The sequence below is a fragment of the Tenrec ecaudatus genome, chromosome 13 (genome assembly GCF_050624435.1).
Source record: "Tenrec ecaudatus isolate mTenEca1 chromosome 13, mTenEca1.hap1, whole genome shotgun sequence".
NCBI classification, from domain to species: domain Eukaryota; kingdom Metazoa; phylum Chordata; class Mammalia; order Afrosoricida; family Tenrecidae; genus Tenrec; species Tenrec ecaudatus.
Window position 1 is genome coordinate 139,069,725 of NC_134542.1, and position 24,392 is coordinate 139,094,116.

Consider the following 24,392-nt stretch of genomic DNA (forward strand, 5'->3'; position numbering starts at 1 on the left):
CCTTGAAGATGACAGTCTCAGAAACTCACAGGGGCCGTTCCACCCTGTGCCACAGGGTCGCTATGAGTTGGCATCAACTCCATAGCAGCGATTAAGATTACTCATATGCATGCATGTATGTATATACAAAGATAGCTCTCAAAACATCCCTGGGAGGACCTACAACAGGCGAGCTTCTCTGTCTTCTTTTTCTCTTTATGAATACCTAACTTTTTAATAATAATATCAGGATGGTCAGCACCCTAATTCAAACACACTGGCTGTTCCTTTTCCCCAAGTGTCCAGTTGGCACATGCAGGTGAGTCCTTTGAAGAATTGTGCCTTGGCTCAGGCGCCTCTTGGTCCTCACAGGGACACCTTGGCTGCCCATTGTGCAGAGGTCCTGTCCAGAAGACACGGGAGCCCTGGGCTGCTAACTGCACCTCGTAACGAGCCCCTGCCACTCCTTGGGAGAAAGGTGGGGCTTTCTCCTCCCATGAAGAGTTGGGTGGCTAGGAGTCAGCCTTGACTCCATGGCCGTGAGTGGTTTGGTTTGTGCTGCAGATGGAAGGCTCCCCTTCACGTTGGATCTCACCTGTCATACAAGGCACCTTTGAAATTAGTTCAAGCCCTACCCTGGAGTGTAGAATTGCAAAAGGCAGTAGGTGAGATTTGCTTCCCCTGAGCGTCCAATTGAGGGGCCGGTCAAACACCCCATGAGGAAAGGGCGGAACGTGGTCCTGTTTTAAGACGTATGCTGGATGCAACTCGCCCTCGTGGCCCACTCAGGCCAGACTCCCGAAGCCAATGACCCACCCGTCCTCTCTCGATTGGCTTCACTGATTTTCTTTTGCACTCTCGGGCGCCGTTCCAAAAGCAGCGAGGGTGCCCCTGAAGCCAGTCACTCATCAAAAGGTGATCCATGGGTGTTTGCAGGCCAGGGCATTTGGCTCGGCAAACTGGGCCGGAAAGCAGAGCAAGGAGCCTGGGTGAGAACCAGCATGGCCTATTTATTTCGCACAGGAAGACGCACACAGGCCTGGTGCCGCGCTAAGAATAGCCATTCCAAGCTCTCAAGCTCTCCCGGCAGTATGCTGCACACACAAGGCCATTTAGAGATGTGTTTGGACGGAAGGAACCACTGCCCGGCTATGTGTTGGCCCCAGTGTTATAGAACAAGGAGCCTGCCAAGGTGAGGCATGCTTCCCACCTGCCTCCACCTCTCCGCCTCAGCGAGCTGACGGGTGTCCAGAGAGACAGCTGGGACTCAGGAGCTTACACAAGGCCCCAACTGCGCCGCCATCATATGCAACATGTCAGGTGCCCCAGTGAGAGTTGGGCTGCACCTTCTGTGGCAGGCATCCCGATGGCCCGCCGCCACGGCTGACAGCAGAAGGAGGCTGCACCTCCCGCGACCTTGCGCGGCACACAGCGCTGGAAATGGCTAAGGCAGGCGTGATAGTGTGTCATTTGGCCTTGCCAAGCCCCGCCTGACCTAATCGGTCTCCAGGACCCGGCCTCCAGCCCCGCCTTCCTTGCCTCGGTATCTTCCTCTGGTTTCCAAAGGCGCCGGCCTTTGATGAACAACTTGGCTTTTTGAAGAATCGGTGAATAATTATCAAACTGTGCAACTGTGTTGTGAGGACAACGGAGAGTGGCCACGTGTGTCTAATTCAATCCCAGGGAAACTCAACATCCAGCTGCGTGGCTCCTCTGGCCATGTCTCAGTCGCATGGTGACCACGTGTGGCTGGAGGGCGCCATACTGTGCCACAAGCATACAGGGCGCGTCCACCTACCTCAGTGGACCATACACATAGAGGCCACCTCCACCGACCTGCAGAGTCTGAGTGGGCAGCTCTGGTCGACAGGACATAAATATCAAATGGCTCCTGATCCTTGCTGTCCCCAGGCCTCTTCCCCATTTGGGGGGACGGGGCAGGGGTCATCCTGCGAGGCTCCCTGGAGTCCTTTCAGAGAGCTTGTAAACGCTGACGTAAGTTTTAGCAGATGCAAAGCTCTCTGGGTAAAACCAGTAAGAAAAGACCATGCACGTGGTCTGCCCCATGCTGTATTCCTTTGCTGCAGCGGGTAGATCAGTCAGCATACAATGGTTCAAATAGGGTTTCATTTTTTTTGAGGGGCTGCATAGCAATCCAGTGTCACCGTCATGTTCACACCTATCTCCCTCCTTGGCACACTTCCTGGGCAGGCCTCCTGCTTCCTTTCCAAGTCCTTTCACGCTAAGTCCAGTCTCCTACTTTTCTTTTTTGTTATGGTAATGTTCCTGTTGTTGATTCCAAGAAGAGCAAAGGTTGTTGTTGTTTTTAATCATTTTATTAGGGGCTCATACAACAACTCTTATCACAATCCATACATACATCAACTGTGTAAAGCACATTTGTACATTCATTGCTCTCAGGAGCTAATGCCAGGGGCTTAAGTGAGAGCAAATGTTTTGAGAATGATGAGTCTCGTATTTTTTCCTTCGCTTCTACTTTCTTGACCTACCCAAGACCCGGTCACTCCTTGAACAAGCTGTCCTCCCTGTGCTTGAAGTGCAAGCAGCACAGGAGGGACCCGGTCCTGCTGTAAGACATGCCCTTGAATGTGGTGTAGTGTAGTGGGATCGTGTTGTAGAGCACCAACAGCCCCCAGCGAGAAAGGCCGGGCTTCGACTCTCGTCAACAGTTACAGTCCAGGAAATCCACAGGGGTCACTGGGGTCGCTGTGAGTCAGCCATGACCGGGTAGCATCGAGTTTTGTTTAATTCCTTCTCGCTCCCAGGTCTCCGGTGGTCCCTTCCAAAACTTTTTCTCCCTCTCCATGCTTCCAGCTGCCACCAGACGGAGCCACTCACTACCCCTCTTTGTGTCCGTTGTCAACCTCCAACCTCAGGGCCACTCCAAGGCATCCATCTCTAACAAAAGCACCCGTTCCCTGTCTCCGTTGCTCCACTAAGCCTGCAAACATCCCGATCCCTTCACTCCAAGTGAAGAGCCAGTTCACACCTGGTCCCACGCCCGTCCCCATCTTCTGCCCGCATCCTACCTCCGCTACCCACTCCCACCGGAACCCACACCAATAGACAAACCCTTTGTAAAACACGGGCTTTCAACAGTCAAAGGACGAAAGATTCCGATCATAGAATGAGGCAGAGGATGAACGGAGAGAATTCCAAAGGACATTCCATCTCTCTGACCAGCCCGGAGCTGCCCGGGGTCACTCAGGCCTTCCCGGTCATCCCTGGGGCTGACGCCCGTGCTCCACAGAGTCCGGAGCCAGGTGACGTGACACTTACATGTACTCCCGGTGGGCAGAGTGCACCGCGGCGGCGTTGCTGTAACGCCACAGGACAATTGCCGACGACAGGACGTCCAGGATGGCATCAAACTAGGAGAAGGAGACACGGAATTAGTGGCTTCCTTGCATCAATCGGGCATGACTGCGAAGACACAGGGCAACTGTGCTGGGACTCGGGGCACCTGAGCGAGCTCCTTCAGCACCAGCAGCTTCCTGTCCTCACAAGGCAGGTCACTCCTGACCCTCAAAGACTCGTCTGCGGAAGGTGGAGCCCGGGCGGCCGCATGGTGGTCATCGGCACCCTGTAGCCTCCACATCGAATCCATTTCCTCCGGGCAGGCCCAATTATTCCAGCATTTTCCTACACACCCCACGTGAAAGACGGAGGCTCTTCATGGAGTGACTGACTCAGTCTGGGCTCTAGAGGCGGGGTAGGGGCCGCCCAGGGAGACCCAGAGGTGGGCACCCTTCCAAGTTATATGTGCAATTCAGAATTTTCCCTTGAGTCCGCGAGAGGAAGCTGGGAGAAGGCGGGCAGGTGGCAGGCAGTGTTGTGTGTGCCTATGGTGGGCTTAAGGGTTCTTATCTTTCTGAAGATTCTGAAAAGAATCTGCAACACACCCAAAACATTAAGTACCAGTTCCCAGCACCAAGGATCAGGAGGGGCCAGGGCAGGAATACCCCTTGGTGACAGGACGCCCTGAGGCTCCACTGGAGCTCTTTTCCCAGCAGGCACCATGCTGCGCTGCAGGGCTCACTGGGGAAAAGCACTAGAGCACACCAGCACACTCTCCGCAAGGAGGCCTGGGAAACATCTCTCAGTTCTTCAACACATCTGCCCTGCAGAACGGCTTTCTCCAGGGACCAGAGGGCAGGCTCTGAGACCAGGTCACCCCAGACTGGGCAGCCCCAATCTTAACTCAATACTTCACTCTGCTTTGTGTCCCTTTTCCTTGGAGGAAAAGGGGAAGGGGCTTAACCCCCGGAAACATGCTGACAACCAACTGTGGGAAAATGGAGTTCCACTGATCTGCCCTTGAGACCACCCAGCCTCCATGCAGTGATTGTGATGAGAGTGTCTGTCTTTACGAGTGTTCCTCTTGACGAAGCTCTCTTCTGCTAAGCAACCTCTCATGTGAGGACCCACGGTTAGGCCGGTGGGCTCAGGGAAAACGTGCAAAACTTCATAAAAAACACATATCCGATTACTTACTGCAAACCCAAAAGCAGAGGCGCTGTACCTCATAACGGAGACGGCTAAAAAGAAAGAAAATATGGTTCAGAACATTGAACGGTCTTGAGGGCATTTGCTCTCATCTCTGTGCATATTAACAGATTAGATATGGCCTTTAACGCATCACCGCCAAGGTCTAAGAGAACACAATTAAGAAACGAAAAGCACACATAAACGCTGAGGATTTAAGAATGCTAAGTGCAGTCTCAAAAGTTGCCCATCCTCTGACGGTTCAGAAACACCAGCTTCACAACGAACGTGCAGGAAGCAATTGTCCGTCAAATGACTTTTTTGACATTGAGAAATCAGGAACTGGGAATGGAGAATTCAGCGCTACATTCAGCCTTCAAAATCAAAGAGCAGCTATCAAAACTATTCTGATCCTGGTGTAATCCATTCCATTGCCTCCCAGAGCTTAAAATCCAATATAAACCCAACGGAGCTCCGTAGAGAAACCGTAACAAGTAATTGTTGATTAAGTCACGACATGGTTGCTGAGATTCATCAAGCCAGCTGCTGAGTCCACACACAACAGAACGAAGCACTGCTGGGTCCTGAACCAGCACCACCCCCATGACGGGCTCACTGCGTCTGCAAGGCTTTAATTCACAGGTTTTCAGAAGTAGCCAGCCAGGCCTTTCTTCCTAGTCCATAGGAGCCTGGACGTTCTGTTAAAACGTGTAACATGCAAGCCTCATAGTGACACGCAGGTGATGGCTGCACAGGGAATGCATTGGATGGGACTGAAACCTGAGCCCTTGGCATGGAAATGGAAAATCCTACCACTGAACTATGAACACTAAGATCATGTAATTAAGAAAAAAAATGCTCACTGATATCAAGTCGATGCCAACTCATAGCGACTGTACAGGACAGGGTAGAACTGTCCCCTGTAAGTTTCCGAGACTGAAATTCTCAATGGGAGTAGAAAGTCACATCTTTCTTCCAAGGAGTGGCTGGTGGTTTCGAACTGCTGACCTTGAAGCTAGCAGCCCAACTTGTAACCACTATGCCATCGGGGTTCTATGGATGACCACAAATGTGGGTGTCACAATTAAAGCCTCGTTTTGGGGGACCAAATCAAGTGAGTACCATTAGTTATGTGCAGAAGCAATATGTAACTTCTGTTACCAATCTGACTTAACCATGACTAAATTTCAACAAAAGCCATCATTAACAATAACATATCTCCCCTTCAACAAGGAATGAACACCTACCCACAGGAAGGGCCAAAGGGTTGAAAGGGGATGTTCCAGGCCCCGGCTGCTTTTCATTCAGGGACTCACTCGTGGGGAGACAAAAGCATCGAGTGAAACACAGAGGGTGACACCTGTTGACTTTCCAATCAGCTCACTAGTTTCCCTGCTCTCGCTCTGCCCTCGGGCCAGGAAGGACTCTGGACAGCTCTGCTATTGCTCCTGCCCCTGCCCCCAGACCTCGGGGCGCTGAGGCAGGGGTCACCCAACCCAATGTGGACCAAGCATCCTTCCTGCATTTTCTGAGAGGGAGGGATGGAGACGGGGAGAAAGCCTGCGTGGTGAATTTATGCTCCTGGAACTGATTTGGGGTTGACCATCTTTGCCTCAGGGGCAGGGATACAGGGATGGGCAAACACAACACTGCGGCAAGAGAGAGAGAGAGAGAGAGAGAGAGAGAGAGAGAGAGAGAGAGAGAGAGAGAGAGAAAGAGAGAGAAAGAGAACTGGCTCTCTGCTTGGTGGACTCTTCCTGAGACTCGGCCACAGCCCACTCCTCGGCTGTTTGAGGGAGAATGCTAAAAACGTCCTATGTCCACATGGAAGAAGCACACCAGCCTGTGGGACCCGAGATTTTATTACTGTAAATCATAATTTTAGTAATTGTTCATTTATTATCATATTTAATATTTATTTCTTTTCTTTGCATTTCTATCATGAAATTATGTTATATGGTATATAAACATATTTAATAATATGGAATATGTTATACAATACAGTATATATAAGTTTTATGTATAATATATAATTATGAAAGGATTCTAAATTATATGTTTAAATGTTTTCATATTATTTATTTTATTTTATTATTATAAATATAACTAATTCATTAGTTGCAATAGATTATTTGTAAATTTACAATATTTACAAGTATTATTTTAAATATTATTTACAATGAAAACATCCAAATCTGAACAGAGGGAATAGTATCAGAGCTTGAATATGAGGACCTCATTTGCAGAAGGCTATGGGTGACTGGAGATGCCCAACCCCATTTTCAGGGTCCCCTCAGGGATTAAACCTCCAGGGAAGCACTCAGGCTCTAGTCGGAGACTGTGTTCAGCCTTGCTGACAGTCAGAGAGCACCTTAACATCCACTATGGCAGGTGTAGTTAGGTTAAAATGTCACATCTTATCATTTGATCTCCCATTGAACCCACTTTAAAGTTGTTTCAGATTTTTAATATTTCCTGCTTTCTTTTCTATTGAGGTTTTCCTGTTTGTCTAGGTATTGTTGTTGATATTTTCACTTGTTTGCTTGCTGCCTATTTGTGTTTGTATGATTTTCTGCATGTGAAATCTAGGATAGGGAGAACTACAGGGCAGTGGAGGGTGAGGGGGATGGTAGGCAAACAACAATGCTTAAGAAAGGAAATGTTCTAAAGTTGATTGTGGTGGTGAATGCACAACTCTTCTTAATACGGCCGAGCAATTAAAGTGTAAAATATGTGAAGTATTTGCCAACACAACTATTTAAAAACGACTTCAGAAAAGAAAAGCGAAGCCACGTATTACAAAGCCATGATGATGCGTGGCTTGGTGTTATTATGTTCACGGTCATTTTACTATTCTCTCTTGTGGTTGAAAATTTTCATAAAGTTTCATTAAGAAAAAAAGTCCTAATTGTTGCTTTCACATCTATTCAAACTCATAGTGACCCCATGTGTTAAGGAGTAGAAGTGCTCCACTCCGCTTTCTGGGGCTGTATGATAGTTTGGTGTTTTGGGCCAGCATGGCACCCATAAGAAGATATGGGTAGAGTTTAGCTTGTCAACCAGGTTGCAGCTTGATGACCTCCCTTGGAGGCATCAACAAGCTACATGGCTCAGTGGAGGCTGGCCCCTCTCTCTCCTATGGTTCTGGTGGTTAGACCAGCATGCTGCCTGAGCTAGCTACCCTGCCTCACCATGTGTGCTGTGCTACCCGGCCGAGTCAACCCATGGAGCACAGTGGACCAGTCGCTGTGCCATTGCTGTTCCACACTGAAGAAGCACTGCCCCACCTTGCCATGTCTGCTGCCCGCAGCCGACTCCATTCATTTTGCCATCAGTTCAGACACCATACCCCCTCCCAGTCACTTTGCCTTGCTACACCATGAGGCTCCACCTGGACCTGCTTGGCCAAGCTGTGCTACTGGTGTCTGATGCTAACCTCACCACTTCATTTTCCTACCGTCTGCTTCTTTGGCTACATGAACTAAAAGGACCTTTGATATGTTAACTGATGTTAACTGTCCCATGAAAATGAGTTAGACTGAGCTCTCTGTATTGCTGTGTGGACTAATTCACTGTGATATTCCTTTTTGCTATATAAACATATATACATATAAACATACATAGCTATCTATAATCATAAGTGTCCTGGTTTTGCCGCTCTAGAGAACCCTGCCTAACACAGGCTGCAGTCTTCATGGAAATAGATCACTGCTCCTTTCTACCATGGCATTGTTGAGTGGATTCAAGCCACGCCTTTAGGTCACTACTAACGTACAAACGGTTTGTGTTACCATGTTGGGCATAAGCTGCAGGCGCTCCTAACTGATGCACAGAGCAGGGAGAGGGAGATTCGTGTCCACACATCGTGCAGGCCATCACCTTCCCAAAGGACATCAACTCATGGGCCATGTACAAAAGAGGCAGCTGGCCCCTCGCAGGGTTCCCCTGGGATGCCATAGATACCAGAAGCCTGCACATAGTAAGGAAACAGTATCCACTAACCAAGGATAATCACATTTTTACAAACATCCTTTACAGCCTGCTCTTAGAATGTCTAAGCTCTGTGCTTTTGGTGGGGGTGCATGGGTTTCTTTTTCACCAGACGTGTAAAACCTTCATTTCTACTAACATCTTGCAGAGTCCTCGGGTGGTGCAGATGACGACAGCACAAAGTTGCTAACCCAAAGGTTGCTGGTTCAAGTCTGGCCAGCGTCATCTTGGAAGAAAGATCTGTTATTCTATTCTGATGTGTATGGGTGGGCCACCATTAATCTGAGCCACTTTAAAGGCAACTGCATTTTTTTAAAGTCTTGTGCAATCAATCGTTCAATGTATAGCACAGGCAACAAAAGCACTGCCTAGCCTCTTGGCTCTCCCTGAGCTCTCCAGCCTGGCACCATTCGCCGTCACTGAAACCACCGGCCGTGGAAAGTTCCCTTCCCAGGCAGCAAGTTGCAGCTTTCAGGTGATTTCCTTTGAGGTATGTGATGGCACAGGTTACAGACTCCAACGTGGTTGACTCATTAGCCATACTGAGAAACAACAAGAGTTCTGAGACTCCGAAAACAAACAGGGAACGTTTCCCTGATTTCAAACTGTCTCAGACGTGCACTGGAAAGTTCTACCTGACAAATGGTTGTGGTACCTGAGAAGGTAAGTGGAATATGCATATTGCTCCGTCCCCCAAAGCATCAAGGGAAAGGAGGCAGAGTGCTCCAGGGTAACCCCGAGTCCTGAACAGAAGGGAAGGATTAGCACGTATAAATGGGCTCCATCTAATTTCCTTGGCGAGAGGGAAAGAAGGAACTGGTCTAATTGCAAGGGGACTCTGGATGCACGGAAGGACCCTACACAATGCCTTGACAAGGAACCTTCCCTTCATGGCCACCTCCTCCTTCTTGCCTCTCTGAACGACAGCAAACAGTCATCGCATGAAGGTACAGGTGGTTCATTTGTAGAAGTCTGCCCTCCTCGCAGGAGACCATGGTTGGCAAGCTAGTCACGGCACTGCCTGCATACTTCCCACCTGTCTGTCAGTGGAGGCCTGTGTGTTGCTATGGCGCTAAGTAGGTTTCAGCGGAGCTCCTGACGTAGTCACGCTGGTTTAGACAGAATCTGCTACCGCCATCCGTGGGGCTGTCACCAAGACATGGTCAGCACCCTGCACACTAGCAATGACTCCCACTGGGAGAGGCACAGACCGAGGCCAGGCTCAATCCCCCAAGGCAGAGGTACTGGGGCAGGAGCTTCTTGAATCCCGTGGACACTTGGTTGAGTATGGCTAAAAGCCACCACAGGTCCCATGGAAGTCCACGTGTTCTGATCTACGGTAGACAGCATACAGGGGCCAGTTCTGCCTCCGGCTGGCCACATCTCAGACAGACAGGCAGCTGGGGAGGAGGTGGCTGGGTGTGGCAGGCAGCCTGTGTGACAAGCACCATCACTGGTCCAGAGTGGAGCACCTGACTGTCAGCAGCCTCCAAATTCATCCGCTGGCACTGCTATGAGAATCCCTGGGGAAATGTCCACAGACGTCACAGCTCCTCACACACAGAAGCTGTCACCAGGGCTCATCATTTAACGGTGCTCGGGAACCGAACGGGCAGGCAACTATGGGGAGCTTCGGCCTGATCCCCAGCACACTGTGGCCTCTGCTCCCTAGTCCTTCCTCCACCTTGGGAGTGGAAGCAGACCTCCATTTGATTAGGCTGGCCGGACACACCCAAAGGCGCTCACTTAGGGTGCAACGTGGGTCCTCTGTCTTTCTCACAACTGACACATCCCAAATCAAAACCAATCCTAATGGCGATCCTCACATGTTTAAGAGGAGAACCTTGTCCACAGGCTGTGAGTGGCTGATTGTTCAGAAGAAAGTGGACCAGCTTCTCTCCGAAGGCACCTCTGGGTGGGTTCTGGCCATTAGCCCTTCAGGTAGTGGATGGGTGCACTGACCTTTTGCACCCTGCAGGGATTCTCAAAGAAGACACAGAGTTCTTAAAACTCTTGTACAGAAAGTGACGGTCTGATGTTTGCTGATTCCCCTCCAGGGAATTGCACCTCCCCTATCACCAGACTGTCTGATTTACATAGGGCTGCAATACCCACAGTCACCCATTCCATGGCGCAGAGTTAAACATTTTATATTTATACACACACACACACACACACACACACACTATTGCTCAAAGTATTGGGAGGAAGCCTTTCTGAAAGGAGAATGATGAGCTGGAAGGATAACAGCCTGATACTGCAGGTCATCGGTTGGGGGACATGTTCCATCAGAACGCAACCACACAGATGAAAGCAGATGTTAAAGGTAAGCGACAGGTCAGACCTCTTGATATTGGCTCTCAGGAGCCAACCTTGCCTGAAGTCTATCCTCTCCTTTTCAAATACGGAAGCCACTGTTGTGGTTGTGAGTTACCTGCAAGCAGGCCCTCATGTACAGTGGCACGGAATGCTGCCCAGCCCTGTGTCATTCCTGTGATCTATTAAAGGTTGGACTGTCATGATCTTTAAGGTTTTCACTGGCTCATTTTCGGACGAAGACCACTAGACTTTTCTTCCTAGTCTGGAAATGCTGCTGAAACCAGTTCAGCATTACAACAATACCCAAGCCCCTACTAGCAATTGGGAGAGGGTTGTGTATAAGGTACACTGGCCAGGAATCAAACCTAGGTCTCCCACACAGGGGTGGAGAATTCGATCACCAAATTACCACTGTCTCCCTATGTCAACCAAACATGTTCTTTAATTTGCTGAAGCCATGCTGAGTCGAGTTTGTATCACTTGCAGCTAAATACATTGGAATACCATTACACACTTGACCTAGTAACGTTATGCCAAAAAATCTCTCTTAATGGTCAATAAGCAGAGACAACACTTCCAATGCACAAAGATTCGCAGTAGGATCATGTAATTGATGATCACACAATGGTGTCTACAATCTAAATGTCTCCTGGCAGAGCAATGATTAAAGTAAGGTCCATTCAAAGTCAAGGTCACTGAAGAAGGCGCCCTGGTGGCTCCCTCTGTGGAGAAGACCTGGCGATCTGTCCCCATAAAGACTACAGCCAACCCTACACCCCCCTACAGTCACAACCAACTCAATGGCACATGGCAAGAATATGAGCCATTTGAAAATGTTTACAAAGAACACTGTTGATTAATGCCTTTTGTAGCAGAACACACAGGCTCCATGGGAAAGGATAAGACTGGACGGGGGGTTGAGAGTTCTGGCTGGTGCAGGAGAAAGTGGAATGGTCAAAAGAGGCTTCTTTGGGGAAGGGACATTTGAACCAAGACTCGGAGGTGAGGGAGTAAACCATACAGTTACAGTGTACAGAGAGAGAACCTTCCAGAAAGTGGGAAGAGTTGGTGCAAAGGCCCCGAGGAGCAAGAGCCCGACCAGTGTGAAAGTTGGCCAATGCAAAAGAGAGCGGCTGGAGAGGGATGAGAGATAATAATCGTCCTTGTTGTTTTAAACAGCACCCCCCCACACACACACACCAAAAAACAGAAAAGGACAGGATACAACATGCTATATATAATATGACTAACTTTATAGCAAAACTATGTATCAAAACTTCATCAAAAATAACTAGACACTCAGCAACCCTGAGACCAAAAGAACTAGAGAGTCCCCGGCTATCATACCTGACCACTCTAAAAGGGAAATGAAAGGTTCCTGAACAGAATGAAAGAAACACGTGAGGCAAAACTCAAAATAATAAAAAAGATCAAAGTTACTGGTCCAATTGAGACTGGTGTTTGGAGCCCCTAAACCTGTAGTCCTTGGTCACCTTTCACACCTGGAAACGAATTCCCTTCCATGGCTCCCTGCTCAAACAGTAGACAGGTCTGTCAGGAGAATAATAGCACAAGGAGGGATGTGCTCCTTAGAATCATTAACCATTGGAGATCAAAAGGGAGCATTTGTCCAAGGGCAAAGTTCGGAAAGCAGGAAGGGTTAGGAAGAAGGAAGGATGGGAACCGGAAAGCCAGGGAAGAAGTGGGATACGTGATATTACAGGGCAAGGATTTCAGTGAATGTCAGGAAACAGAATGTGTGTGCATTGTTGAATGGAAAACTGAATTATGCCATTTAGCTTCACACAACAAAATTATAAATTAAAAAAAAAACACTAGGGAAAAAAATCCCCCAAATAACAATTGAGTTTAGTCTTTGGGAAGTGAAAATGTTTGAGTGGAGTTCACTCCTTTACACGTTCTCATATTGCTCACATTTTCTATAAAGAGCTTACAGAACCAGAAAAACAATCATTTCCACCTGGGGGGGAAATACGACTCATGGAAAAAGCATCAAAGTCTGTGACGAGCAGTCTGAAATGGAGGCGCCTGACAGACGCAGGTCTGACTCACGGGGCCCCTGCCTCGGCTTTTCCAAGTGCACGGACCCAACCCCACCGCTTGACTGAGATCAGTGATTCTGCAGCATTCTGAAGTGGCCCACGCAAACCATTCTAGAATGCAGAAAATTGAAGCTAAGAGTCAAGACCCTAGCCAATTCATAAACGAGTCTCATAAAGGCATGCTGACTGTCAGCCCCATACTCTTCCCAACTCTGCTTCGAGTTCTGTGAACTTGAGTGTAAAAGATGGACACTGTGTTCCCTCTTGGGATGGCCATTGTGAACTTTCACTCTGCACGTGTCCCCACTTGCAAATCTCTGAACCTAAATAAAACTCTTATTTGATCGAAACTTGGTCTGGTTTTCCACAGGACTGAAACAGAAGGGCAGAAGCTAGGTCTACAATGCACATGGAAGAGTAGGCTGAGTGGCCAAGTGCTTGTGGTTAACAGAAAGACCCCCCCCCCCACACACACACACGTGTCAGTATTAAGGCTCTGAAATCCAGCTTCCTAGATCACTTCACCTACCTGAGCGAGGACCTACAGTCCCAAAGAGGTCATGGGAGACTAGAGGGGCCCCAGCAGAGTGTCACTCGCGGTCTGAGGGCCTCCTACCTCCCAGGTTTCTGCTTATCCTGCACCCCACTTTCATCAGAGGTCAAGGAAGGACTGCCAGCTACAGTCCCAGAAGCCCCCACACAACAGAAGTCTTAAGTAAATATTTATCCAGGTCAAGTTAAAGACCAGGCCTTCTTAAACTAGGCCACACTCACACGGGGCCAGAAAGCACATCAGCTGGAAGGCAAATGCAAACAGAAAGACAGATGGGAAATAGGCTAGATCTGGGCAAGCCATTGTTAGGGCAAGACCTAATGCAAATCACGCAGCTGAGTAACTCGGACTTGGGGGCTGGTGGCAGGAGGCACAGACAAAGCGCAGAGAGGTGAGGGTGGCAGCCAGGCAATGCGGGATCAGTGCAGAGGCCCCCTCAACAACGCCAAACAAAGAATGCTGCTGCAGTCGCATGCTCAATCTATAGCCACAAAGAGGGCCCATCTGACATTCTTTCCAACCCGGGCAATAATGACCTTGCCCCTTAGCACTCTTCAGCAATGCCCCAGGCCCCACAACACCTCCCAGTTGCTCAATTATGTGACAAGCAAAGCCCCGTTAATAAATCAATCCCATTTTAATTAGACCGCCTCTATCACTCAGATGCCTGGCAACAACCTCGCCACCGGCCATGGAGCTAATCCAATGTGAGAGCCCGTTTTTCCACCCTGCACGCTGCAGTCAGAGCTCCCAGGGCTTGCTGGGACCCGGGCAGCAAAAGGGGTGACATCAAGAAGGGTCAACATTAATTCAGGCTCTTACTTCAACTGCAACTCTCTCCCACTCAAACACGAGATTAGGATGGACTAGGCAATGCGTACATAGGCTCCTGCTGCATCCTGTCTCGACTGACGGGAAAAGAGGAAGCAGTTTGGAAAACCCTGCTGCCGATCCAGTTCGTGGTTCTGGGCCATCGCGGCGGCAAGGCGATGGAACTTTGCAGATTTGTGCCAGCCTCGACCAGAATTTGCAAAGGTCTACTGCCTTAGAATTTGCTTTCTATGTTTTAAAACCGGGAGTCAGTCACATCTACTTTTTTTAACACTAAAAAAAAGAAAAAAAAGAATGCAAAACAAAACCCTGGACTTCTGGCTCTTCTCATGAAACGGAGGCAGTGGGCTCTGCCCCTTCCTGGCTCTCCCTTCCCCACATCTGTGGGGGCCACGCATCAGAGACCAGGCAGCCTCATCCCCTTCCAAAGTCAGTCCGGCCCTGTGGGCCACCAGCAGACCCCACAGGCTTCAAGAATGGGACCCCAATCTAGCCCACTAGCAGCTTGAGAGAAACAGCAGTCACTTCCAGCTTCATATCTGTAATTCGGAGCAAAACATCTGCTACAGAAATATACACTGGGTTGCATGCGCTGCTAGGGAGTTGACTCGCAGCTAACCCACATTGCACTGCAGAACTGCCCCTGTAGGAACCCTGGACTTTACATCTTCACAGGAGTAGACAGCCTCACCTTTGGGTTTGAATCACGGACCATGTGGTCAGTGTGTAACTCACTGCAATGCTGCCTACTCTAAGGTCTGGCTCTCGGTGAATTACCATAAACCAGGCCCACAAAGCCCATACATTCTGGATCTTCCAGAGATCCCTGGGAGCCAGTAAACAGTCATAGATGGGCTATTTCACACAGAGACTCAGTGTGCCTCACAGAAGAGCTGTGCTCCTCTGTGTTTTCATGGCTGATTTTCAGAAAAAAGTTGCCAGGCCTTTCTTCCAAGGCACCTCCGAGTGAATTTGAATCCATCACCCTTCACTTAGCACCTTCATGCATTCACTGCTGGCACCACCCAGGGACTCCATGGAGAGGAACGATCCTGGAGTTCTCCCCCTGTGTTGCACAAATCAAGAGATGCTTATGTACAAAAAGCAAACAAATAAAGAAACAAAAAACCCACGATATAGTCATTTCTGCCAACCCAGGCCCATAATAATCTATGTAACCCACAGCAAAAGTAGACTTGAGGATATCAGAAAAGATGGCCCTTACATTGAGAATGAGTTGCAACAAAATATGTATATCCACCATTGAACATAAAGTGAATGAGGTACTCTATAAACCTTCTCCTAATTTACACATCAAAAAAGTTGGGGGTTTTTTTTAAAGAAAGAAAATACTGTCCTTGATCTACTGCTGTGGGGTCAGGGCACGTTATTTGATAGAATTCTGGGCCACTTTAGCAATGCAAATGGTTAACATTCTCCGCTGCTAACTAAAGGTTGGAAGATCGAGTCCACTTTGAGGCACCTTGGAAGAAAGGACTGGCAACCATTCTTTGGAAAACAACCCAGGTAAACCCTGTGCACTAAAGTTCAACTCGGACACTCCTGGGATCACCGTGAGTCCTCATCGTCCAACAACTGGTTTGGGCCACTTCTGAATGAAAGCCTCATTTGCGAGATTTCTAGCACAGCTATGAAGTGAGTAAGTGGTCTATTGTGGACCACCCTGGCGAAGTCTCTCCCACGCCTCCCCAGGCATCCTCTGACAACACTCTCCCCATTCCGATAACCCACCTGCTCAGGGCCACCAGCTGCAGCCTCAGCTCTCGGGCCACATGTCCGTTCAAAGAACTCACGCTTATTGAGCATCTGGAGCGTGACCACATACCACGCGCTGCTCCGATATGGCCATGCAGCAGTTACCCGGCCCACACTTTTGAGAAGACGCACCCTTTAAAGTATGACGAAAACACCTCCGAACCTGTTACCTTCAAGTGGACTCTGATTCCCCGAATCACCATAGGGCACAGGAGAACAGCACATGGGGTTTCCCAGACTGCAAATCTTAACAGGCTGATGGCGCATCCATCTCCCATTGACAGGATGGTCGATCTAAACCACCAACCTTCCTGTCAGCAGCTGAGCACTTACACCGCAGCGCCACCAAGACTCCTGACAGCCCGAACAATCCCTTCTCCACAGAACACTGTGAAACTAACCCAGTCAGGAAAGCTCCCGCTGGAGAGAGACAGGTAGAGAACAGATTTACAGAACAGAAACATAAGTTTGTCTACTCCAGTGTTTTGTCCTGAGTGCCTTTGTGGTTGCTGGGACATTACAACTTGTTTCTAGGGAAACCTTCATTTTCAGGCCACTGTTTGCAACATGGCTCAGGGCCTCTTTTCTGGCACGCACCCCCACCCCTCACCCCACATCAACCCCACCCGCACCCCCTGCTGGCTATACTGCCTTTACTGTTCATGACACAGAAATTATCTGTAAGTCTTCCTCCCAAACAGATTGTAAAAACCTAGAGTCAAAGATGCCAGCAGATTCATTTCCCCATCCCCAGGGCACCAACACGCCCCGGGTGCAGTCAATAAATGCTTACTGAACCAAACTTAAAGAGAAATTGAGGGGTTTTTATGCAATAAAACGGCAAGGCTTTCTTTGAACATGTAACGACCTCATGGCATTAGCAAAGTGATGCCACGGTCAGTAGAATCAGCAACGACATACATGTTGTCGCCCTCGCCCAGGAGCCCTGGGGCTGCCCAGGTAAGCACTAAACAAATAACTGAATGGTGGGGTTCAAGTCACCCAGCAGACCCACAGGAGAAAGGCCTGGCAAGCTTGTTCCCATAAATATTATGGCCTAGAAAACAAGAGGGGGGCGTTCTACTCTGTCACCTGGGGCCACTGGAGTAAAAGCTCACCCCGACAGCACCTCCATACAAGACGGCTCCTGGCCTGCCGCTCCGATCACACAGTGTGGCTCTTCAGTTTAGAGAGCTGCTAAAAGCCCCAACATTTTAAAGAACAGCACAGATTGTGAGGATGAGGGAGACACTGAATAAGGCTCCGGAGATCTGGCTTAAAGAAATGGTGCTGAATAAATATTTGCTCATTTGCGAGGAATCAAAGTCATTAGGAGATCGCTAATAGAAACACTCAGAGAATAAAGTTAGACATATTGGAAGAAGGTTTTTCTAACCATCCCCCCCACCCCCAGTCTACCAGCCACTCCTCTCTATAAAGCCCACCAAAGTAACAAGAAGAATGGAAACCCAAAACAGAACACAATTACCAAAGAAACCAGGAAGTGGCCAACCACAACCTCTGAACTGTAAAGCGTATTTACCAACTACATCACAATTTAGACCATATCAAAGGAGAGGCTGTGAGCTGACACATAGTTGAGTTAAATCCTATGCAGTGCTCAGAATTTCCCCCATAAAATAGCACAGTCATCAGGAGCCCAAACAAACGATCTTTAATATGAAATACAAGGTTTGGGGTGAGCCGCAGCACCCTCTCCTGAACCCGTCCCTGCATCCCACATGCAAGAAAAGCCAGCGGGAAACCAGAAAACCAGAGAGGCAATCTGTTCACACGTGCACATGTACAGGAACCAGGCAGTCGGGAAACCAATGGCATTGCCAAGGTGAGGCGAGTGAGTCTGCCCGCTCATCGCACAGCCTGCGCTCGCCCACGAGGTACAAATGTGACCCCAAGGCAAACCGCTGCGATGTGGGGTAAGGAACCCTGGGAACAACACTCAAAGGAATGCCTCATACTGCTCTCTTAACACGCCAGTTCCTCATAAAAACACAAGTTTCAGACCAGTGTGGTACTGGCCACGTGGCAAGCAGAACCAGGCAACTGAAGAAAATGAAGAAGTAAATTCAGCAAGACCAGTGGACATTAAATCCATGCACAAATATCCGTTTAATTTCTGTGTATTCACAAAGAGCAGGAAAATGAAATACTAAAGAGATACTTTAGCTGGAGAGAGGAGCACTAGGGTTGTAGTGGTTACACATTGGGTTGTAATTCCCATGGCTGGCAGTTTGAAGCCACCAGCAGCTCCTTAGGAGAAAGACAGGGTCAATTCAATGGCAGTGAGGTGTTTGTTTTTTTCAAGAAAGAAATGAAATAAAAGAGCTAAACAAAAGATTTCAAAGACTGGAGAACACAAAACAAAGCATTATAACAAAATGTGCAAAAACCTTTCATTTGGAAACCAAAAGGGAAAGGCCTGCTTGGCATTTGTAAACTGAACTGGGGGAAAAAAAACAAGCCTGGAGTTGCAATAGTGAAGGATTCTATGGGGGAAATGTTGAATTCTACAATAAGCATCAAAAGAAGATAAAAGAAATACAGAGGGCCACTAGAAGAAAAATAACTTGTTATTTAAAAAAGAAGAACTGGTTAACATTCAACATTTCAGGAGGGAACCTATGCCCAGAACGATGGTGCTGTAGAAAGCAGTCTAAGATACACTGAAGGCAGGAGTGAAGAGCAGCATGTCTTCCAAGAATTTAAAAATAAAGCAGTCACTCTGACGTCTATAAAGTACTCCTGACCCAAGTCATGATACGTTCAATCACCTCTGATCTATGCAAAACCTGGACAATGAATACCGAGGACAAAGAAAACCCGATAGATTTGAATTATGGTGTTGGCAAAGATGATTGAATAGACCATGAGCGGCCAGAAGAATGGAATAAATCTACCTTGGAAGAAGGACAGCTGGGATTCTTAGGGTTCCAGTGTGAGCGTTTGTCTCGTGTTATCGCAGGAACCATGACATCACGCTCGATACAGGAGGGGGACAGTAAGAAAGAGGAAGAGCTTCACTAAGACGGATTGACACAATGGCTGCAACAATGGGTTCCAACAGGAACAACTGTGAGGATGGTGCAAGGCTGGGCAGTGTTTCCTTCTGTTGTACACAGAGCAACTGAATCATATAGACGCAAAGGCACCTTAAAACAACGACTAAAGTTCAGATCTCTACTTGGCTGTGTCATCTTCTCAAAAGAGGCCTGAAAAATTACTCACAAGAACCAATATGGAAGAGACCGTCATCACATGTGAAATGATAAAGACCCCCCACAGTGCTGCTGGCTACAAATCATCAGGACTGAGCATTAACAGAATGTCACAGATGGAGAGCTGTGTTGTTGGTGTTTTACATGGACCAGCACAATCTCCTAGTGATACTGCTATAAATCCGTGTTGATGTTCCAAAAGGAAATAAAAATAAGAAGCCATAGTTTTTCTAGGCCTTATGATAATAATTCTTCCCTGAGAGAATGAGTTTTATTCCTACTCAATACTGATACATGACTCGTAACTAGGTATAAAACTCACTACTATCGAGTCAATTCCAACTACAGTAACCCATAGGACAGAGCTGACCTGCCCCAGTGGATTTCTGAGGCTGTAAATCTTGATAGGAGCAGAGAATCTCGTCTTTCTCCTGCATGGTGGCTCGTGAGTTCCAGTGCCATTCTTGCAGATAACAAACACTCCAGCGCATACCTTACTGTAATACCAAGTTTCCTTATAGTTGGGCACACCAAAACAAAACCCAGAAAAGTCCCACTGCCGACGAGTTGATGCCGACTCATAGTGCCTTGTAAGGCCAGGGTAGAACTGCCCCTGTGGGTTTCCAAGATTGTAACTCTTTACAAGAGTAGAAAGCTTCATCTTTCCTCCAGACTAGCTGGTGGTTCTGAACCGTTGACATTGTGGTGAAGCAGGCCGGCAGCAGACATGCAATTTTGTTGACTACTGAGTGTCCTGCCTCCTTCCCCTTCCCATCTCAGAAGATCCCGCCAGTGATTGGTTTTAGAAAGTACTCTTATGTCCCAAGATCAAGACATGGGAATTAGTCTTATTATTCTTCAATATTGTTCCTTTTGTTGTTGTAATCTGAATGTTGTGATCAATTTTGCTCTTCTTCAATATTGTTCCTTTCTGATGTGATAATCAGTCCTATACCCAGCAAACACTCACTGACTCTCAAGAAACTTTGCCTTCTGCTTTTGTCATGCCTGCTGGTTCCACAGGAAAGGTTCAGATACATGGGTGTTTGCCTCCATAAGCTGGCTATTTTCTCCACTCAGGGCTGCAATCAAGACAATCACATATAGATTCTAGCAGTCCTGTTAATACCGATAACCACTCTTTAATTATCAAGACATTATAGTGGCTATCAATAGCAGCCTGATGTGGAACCACTGCATCAGCAGGGTCCCTGCATAAGTAGGTGTAAGAATAGTAAATTGAGCGTTATAACCTTCTAGGGGGTTCTCGAATGGTCCAGCAGGGCTACAAAAGCATATACTTACATTGTACCCTGGATTATAGGCTACTGTGGAAAAGTTTAATTGCCAAGGGCAATGGGTAATTTTTTTTTTTCCTGAAGAGGGAGCAGTAGGTCAAATACATTTGGGAACCTATCCCACCCTCATCTCACTTCAAACAAAGCGGTGCCTTTTTAGATCCTATGCATTAGGGTTTTGTCAAACAATTCATTTCAAAGGTAGCTTGCAAAAATCCTTACACAATGAAGACTCCCCATGTGCCTCCCACAAGATTATGTCCTTCACACCATATGCGTCCTTTGGAGGTAGGATTAGTGCTCCACCCACAACCATACTCCCAGTCTCTGACCAAACAAGCCACTAGACAAGTACTGCCTGTGGGAAACTGACAACCAAGAAGAGTGTATGTGGACAGATTCTTTACACTTAGAATTTCCTCTTGTGGAGGAAGGCCTTTGCCTTTGTCCCAGACAGACTCTAAGTAAAAGTTGTACCCCTAAATAATGCCAATTTTAAGGTGCTGCTTGAAAGTACATGGTTACTACTATATTCTTCTTTTAATTATTTTATTAGGGGCTCATACAACTCTTATCACAATCTATACATACATCAATTGTGTCAAGCACATTTGTCATTCATTGCCCTCATCATTCTCAAAACATTTGCTCTCCACCTAAGCTCCTGGCATCAGCTCCTCATTTTCCCCCTCCCTTCCCGCTCCCCTCTCCCTCATGAACCCTTGATAATTTATAAATTATTATTTTGTCATATCTTGCCCTGTCCAACATCTACCCTCACCCACTCTTCCATTGTCCATCCCCCAGGGAGAAGGTCACATGTAGATCCTTATAATTGGTTGCCCCTTTCCAACCCACCCTCCCAGTATCACCACTCTCACCACTGGCCCTGAAGGGATCATAGTCCCAGGATTCCCTGTGTTTCCAGTTCCTATCTGTACCAGTGTGCATCCTCTGGTCTAGCCAGATTTGTAAGGTTGAATTGGAATCATGATAGTTTGGGATGAGGAAGCATTTAGGAACTAGAGGAAAGTTGTATGTTTCATCATTGCTACACTGCACCCTGACTGGCTCATCTCCTCCCCGAGACCCTTCGGTAAGGGGATCTCCACTCCGCACTGGCCCCCTCATTCACTATGATATGATTTTTGTTCTGATGATGCCTTATACCTGATCCCTTCAACACCTTGTTATCGCACATGCTGATGTGCTTCTTCCATGTACGGTTTGTTGCTTCTGAGCTAGAAGGCCGCTTGTTTACCTTCAAGCTTTTAAGACCCCAGACGCTATATCTTTTGATAGCCGGGCACCATCAGCTTTCTTTACCATACATACTTGACTATAAGCTGACCCAAGTATAAGCCAAGGTACCTAGTTATTACCTGGGAAGCCAGAAAAACTGATTGACTCGAGTATAAGCCTAGGGTGGAAAATGCAGAAGCTATTGGTGAGTTTCAATAATCAAAACAAATGAAAATAAAATTACTAAAAATTGGAACATCAGTGGGGTAATGTATTTAAATATTTATTTTAAATAAAAACATAAATAAAAGGACAAGTCATTTAACATTAGTAAACCAGCACAGTAAGTGGAAAATAGGTTCAACAAAAACAATAAGGTATCAACCATGATACCTTAAGAGTACTATTCCCTGAGCTCAATCAGCAACCAAGCTAAAATGTAGAGTTAAAATCCTTCAAAACTGGATTCCTCATCAGCATCCGTATCCCAATGCAGAGCTTCAGCTGGTGTGAGGTCATCATAGACGCTGTCCTCACTGAGATCGCCGTCATCACCATCACTGCTGTCATTTTCATACAAAGCACAGTCTTCACTGCCATCCATAGCATTACTAATACTACATTTCTGGAAGGCACGTCGCACCATATCTTCTGGGATGTCTTCCCATGCATCTCAAACCCACTTTGCTATTAACTCTATGTCAGGTTTCATGAGATTTCCTCCTTTTGTTAGTCGGGCTTGACCAGATGACATCCATTCATGCCATATCCTTCACACACAGTCTTTAAAAGGCTTATTCGAAGATACATCCAGAGGCTGCAGTACAGATGTAAGCCCACCTGGAATAATGGCTAAAGTAACTTTACTAGATTTTGCCATTTTCTTATGTCATCCAATAGGTGGGCTCTGAACATATCCCAAACAAGTAACGATGGCTTTTTCTTTAAGGCTGCTCCTGGTCGTCGGTTCCAAATTTCTTCCAGCCATGTTTTTGTTCTGTCTTCATCCATCCAGCCTTTAACATGTGCACGCACAGTAATTCTTGGTGGGAAATTGATCTTTTTAGGCAAGGTCTTTCTTTTAAAAATAATGACAGGACGCAGCTTAGTTCCATTAGCCAAACATGATAGAACAACTGTAAAGTGTTTTGTTTTGTTTTTTTTTTTCATTTCCTGTGGTTTTGAGGAAAATGTTTTTTTCTCCTAAACTTGCCACAGTTCTGTTGCTTGGAAGATCAAAAGTCATGGCAGTTTCATCCATATTCCCAATACCTGCCAGGTCATAATTATAAGTCATTCTTTGTTTTATAATAAATGACTGGAATGACATAATTTTTCTTCAAGGTCTTGTGGAAATTTCTGGGAAATCTTTGTTCTTTGTCTCAAACATAGTAGGCCAAACCTATTCATGAAGCAGATACACCATCCTGCTGATGCAGCAAATTTTTCAATGCCTGGTGCTTTATATTTGTCATCCTTAGCCATTTGTAGAACACGTATGCAGATTCCCACGCGTGTTATGCAGTAACCATTTTGACGACGCTCCTTAACCCATTTATGCAATTCACTCTCTAGAGCCCCATAAAAAGATGTTAAACCACGAAGAGCTTTTTTGCTTTTGGAATCTGTTCCAAAGCAGCCTTCATTTTCCGCCACTCCCTCACTTGCTTTTTGTCAACTCAGAATTCCCTACTTGCAATACTGTTATTGCTCTCTTCTGCTCTTGACACAATCTTCATTTTGAAACCAGCCTCATATGACCGGTGTTTTTGTTTTGGCTCGAGTATCTATTTCTAATAGGATAAAAAAACAAAACTTTGAAAAAGAACTTTCATGGTAATGCTGGCACCACCTCCCCATCCCCCTGTGACTTGTTAGCCAGGAAGTGGGGGGGAGAGATTCCGTGTGAGCAGAGGATAGAGGAAGTGAATTAACACAGAGACCAGAGGGGAGAGACAGAGTGCAGCCACAGACACATCCTTACCAGTTCAGCTGCTGGCATAAGTGAGTCACTACAGGTGCTTCTGCGAATTGGAGCCATCCACGTCATAGGATGGCTCTGATTGGTTAGATGTGAGTAAACAAACATTCCACGCCCTGCAGTGTCAGAGGGGCTTTGAATGAACAGCAGAAAACGGCAAACACCCGCGAGATAATGGGCACTTGTCCAGTTACCTTGGGAGGGGCAGCGAGATGATGAGCCTTGCTGGGGTACCATTGGCCTGTGTATAAGCTGAACCCCAGTTTTTCAGCACATTTTTTGTGCTGAAAAATTCGGCTTATACATGAGTATATAAGGTACTTATTCATCAGCTTTGTCTTCAGCGGTTGTGTTGGGAAGGTGAGCATCACAGAATGCCCCTTTAATAGAAGAAAATATTCTTGCATTGAGGGAGCACTTGACTGGAGGCCCAATGTGTATCTGCTACCTTAACACTAAAGCTATAAATATATGCACATAGATCTATTTCCACATCCTCATATAAAATATGTTTGCATATGTACATGCTTTTATTTAGACCTCTATAAATGCCCTTTGCCTCCTAGCTCTTTCCTCTGTTTCCTTTGGCTTTCCTCTTGTCCCATTGTCTTGCGTAGT

The 24,392-nt window shown here is 47.1% G+C and overlaps 1 protein-coding gene across 1 annotated transcript in view; it reads right to left on the reverse strand.

The window, feature by feature from the left end:
- The window catches only part of TMEM163 (transmembrane protein 163), a 249,008-nt gene that overhangs the window by 89,169 nt on the left and 135,447 nt on the right, over nucleotides 1-24,392 (reverse strand). The window contains exons 3-4 of the mRNA XM_075528884.1: nucleotides 4,495-4,538; nucleotides 3,280-3,371 (exon numbers count right to left, since the gene is read on the reverse strand). Of these exons, the coding sequence (XP_075384999.1) occupies nucleotides 3,280-3,371; nucleotides 4,495-4,538 (136 nt within the window). The remainder of the gene's footprint in view (nucleotides 1-3,279; nucleotides 3,372-4,494; nucleotides 4,539-24,392) is intronic.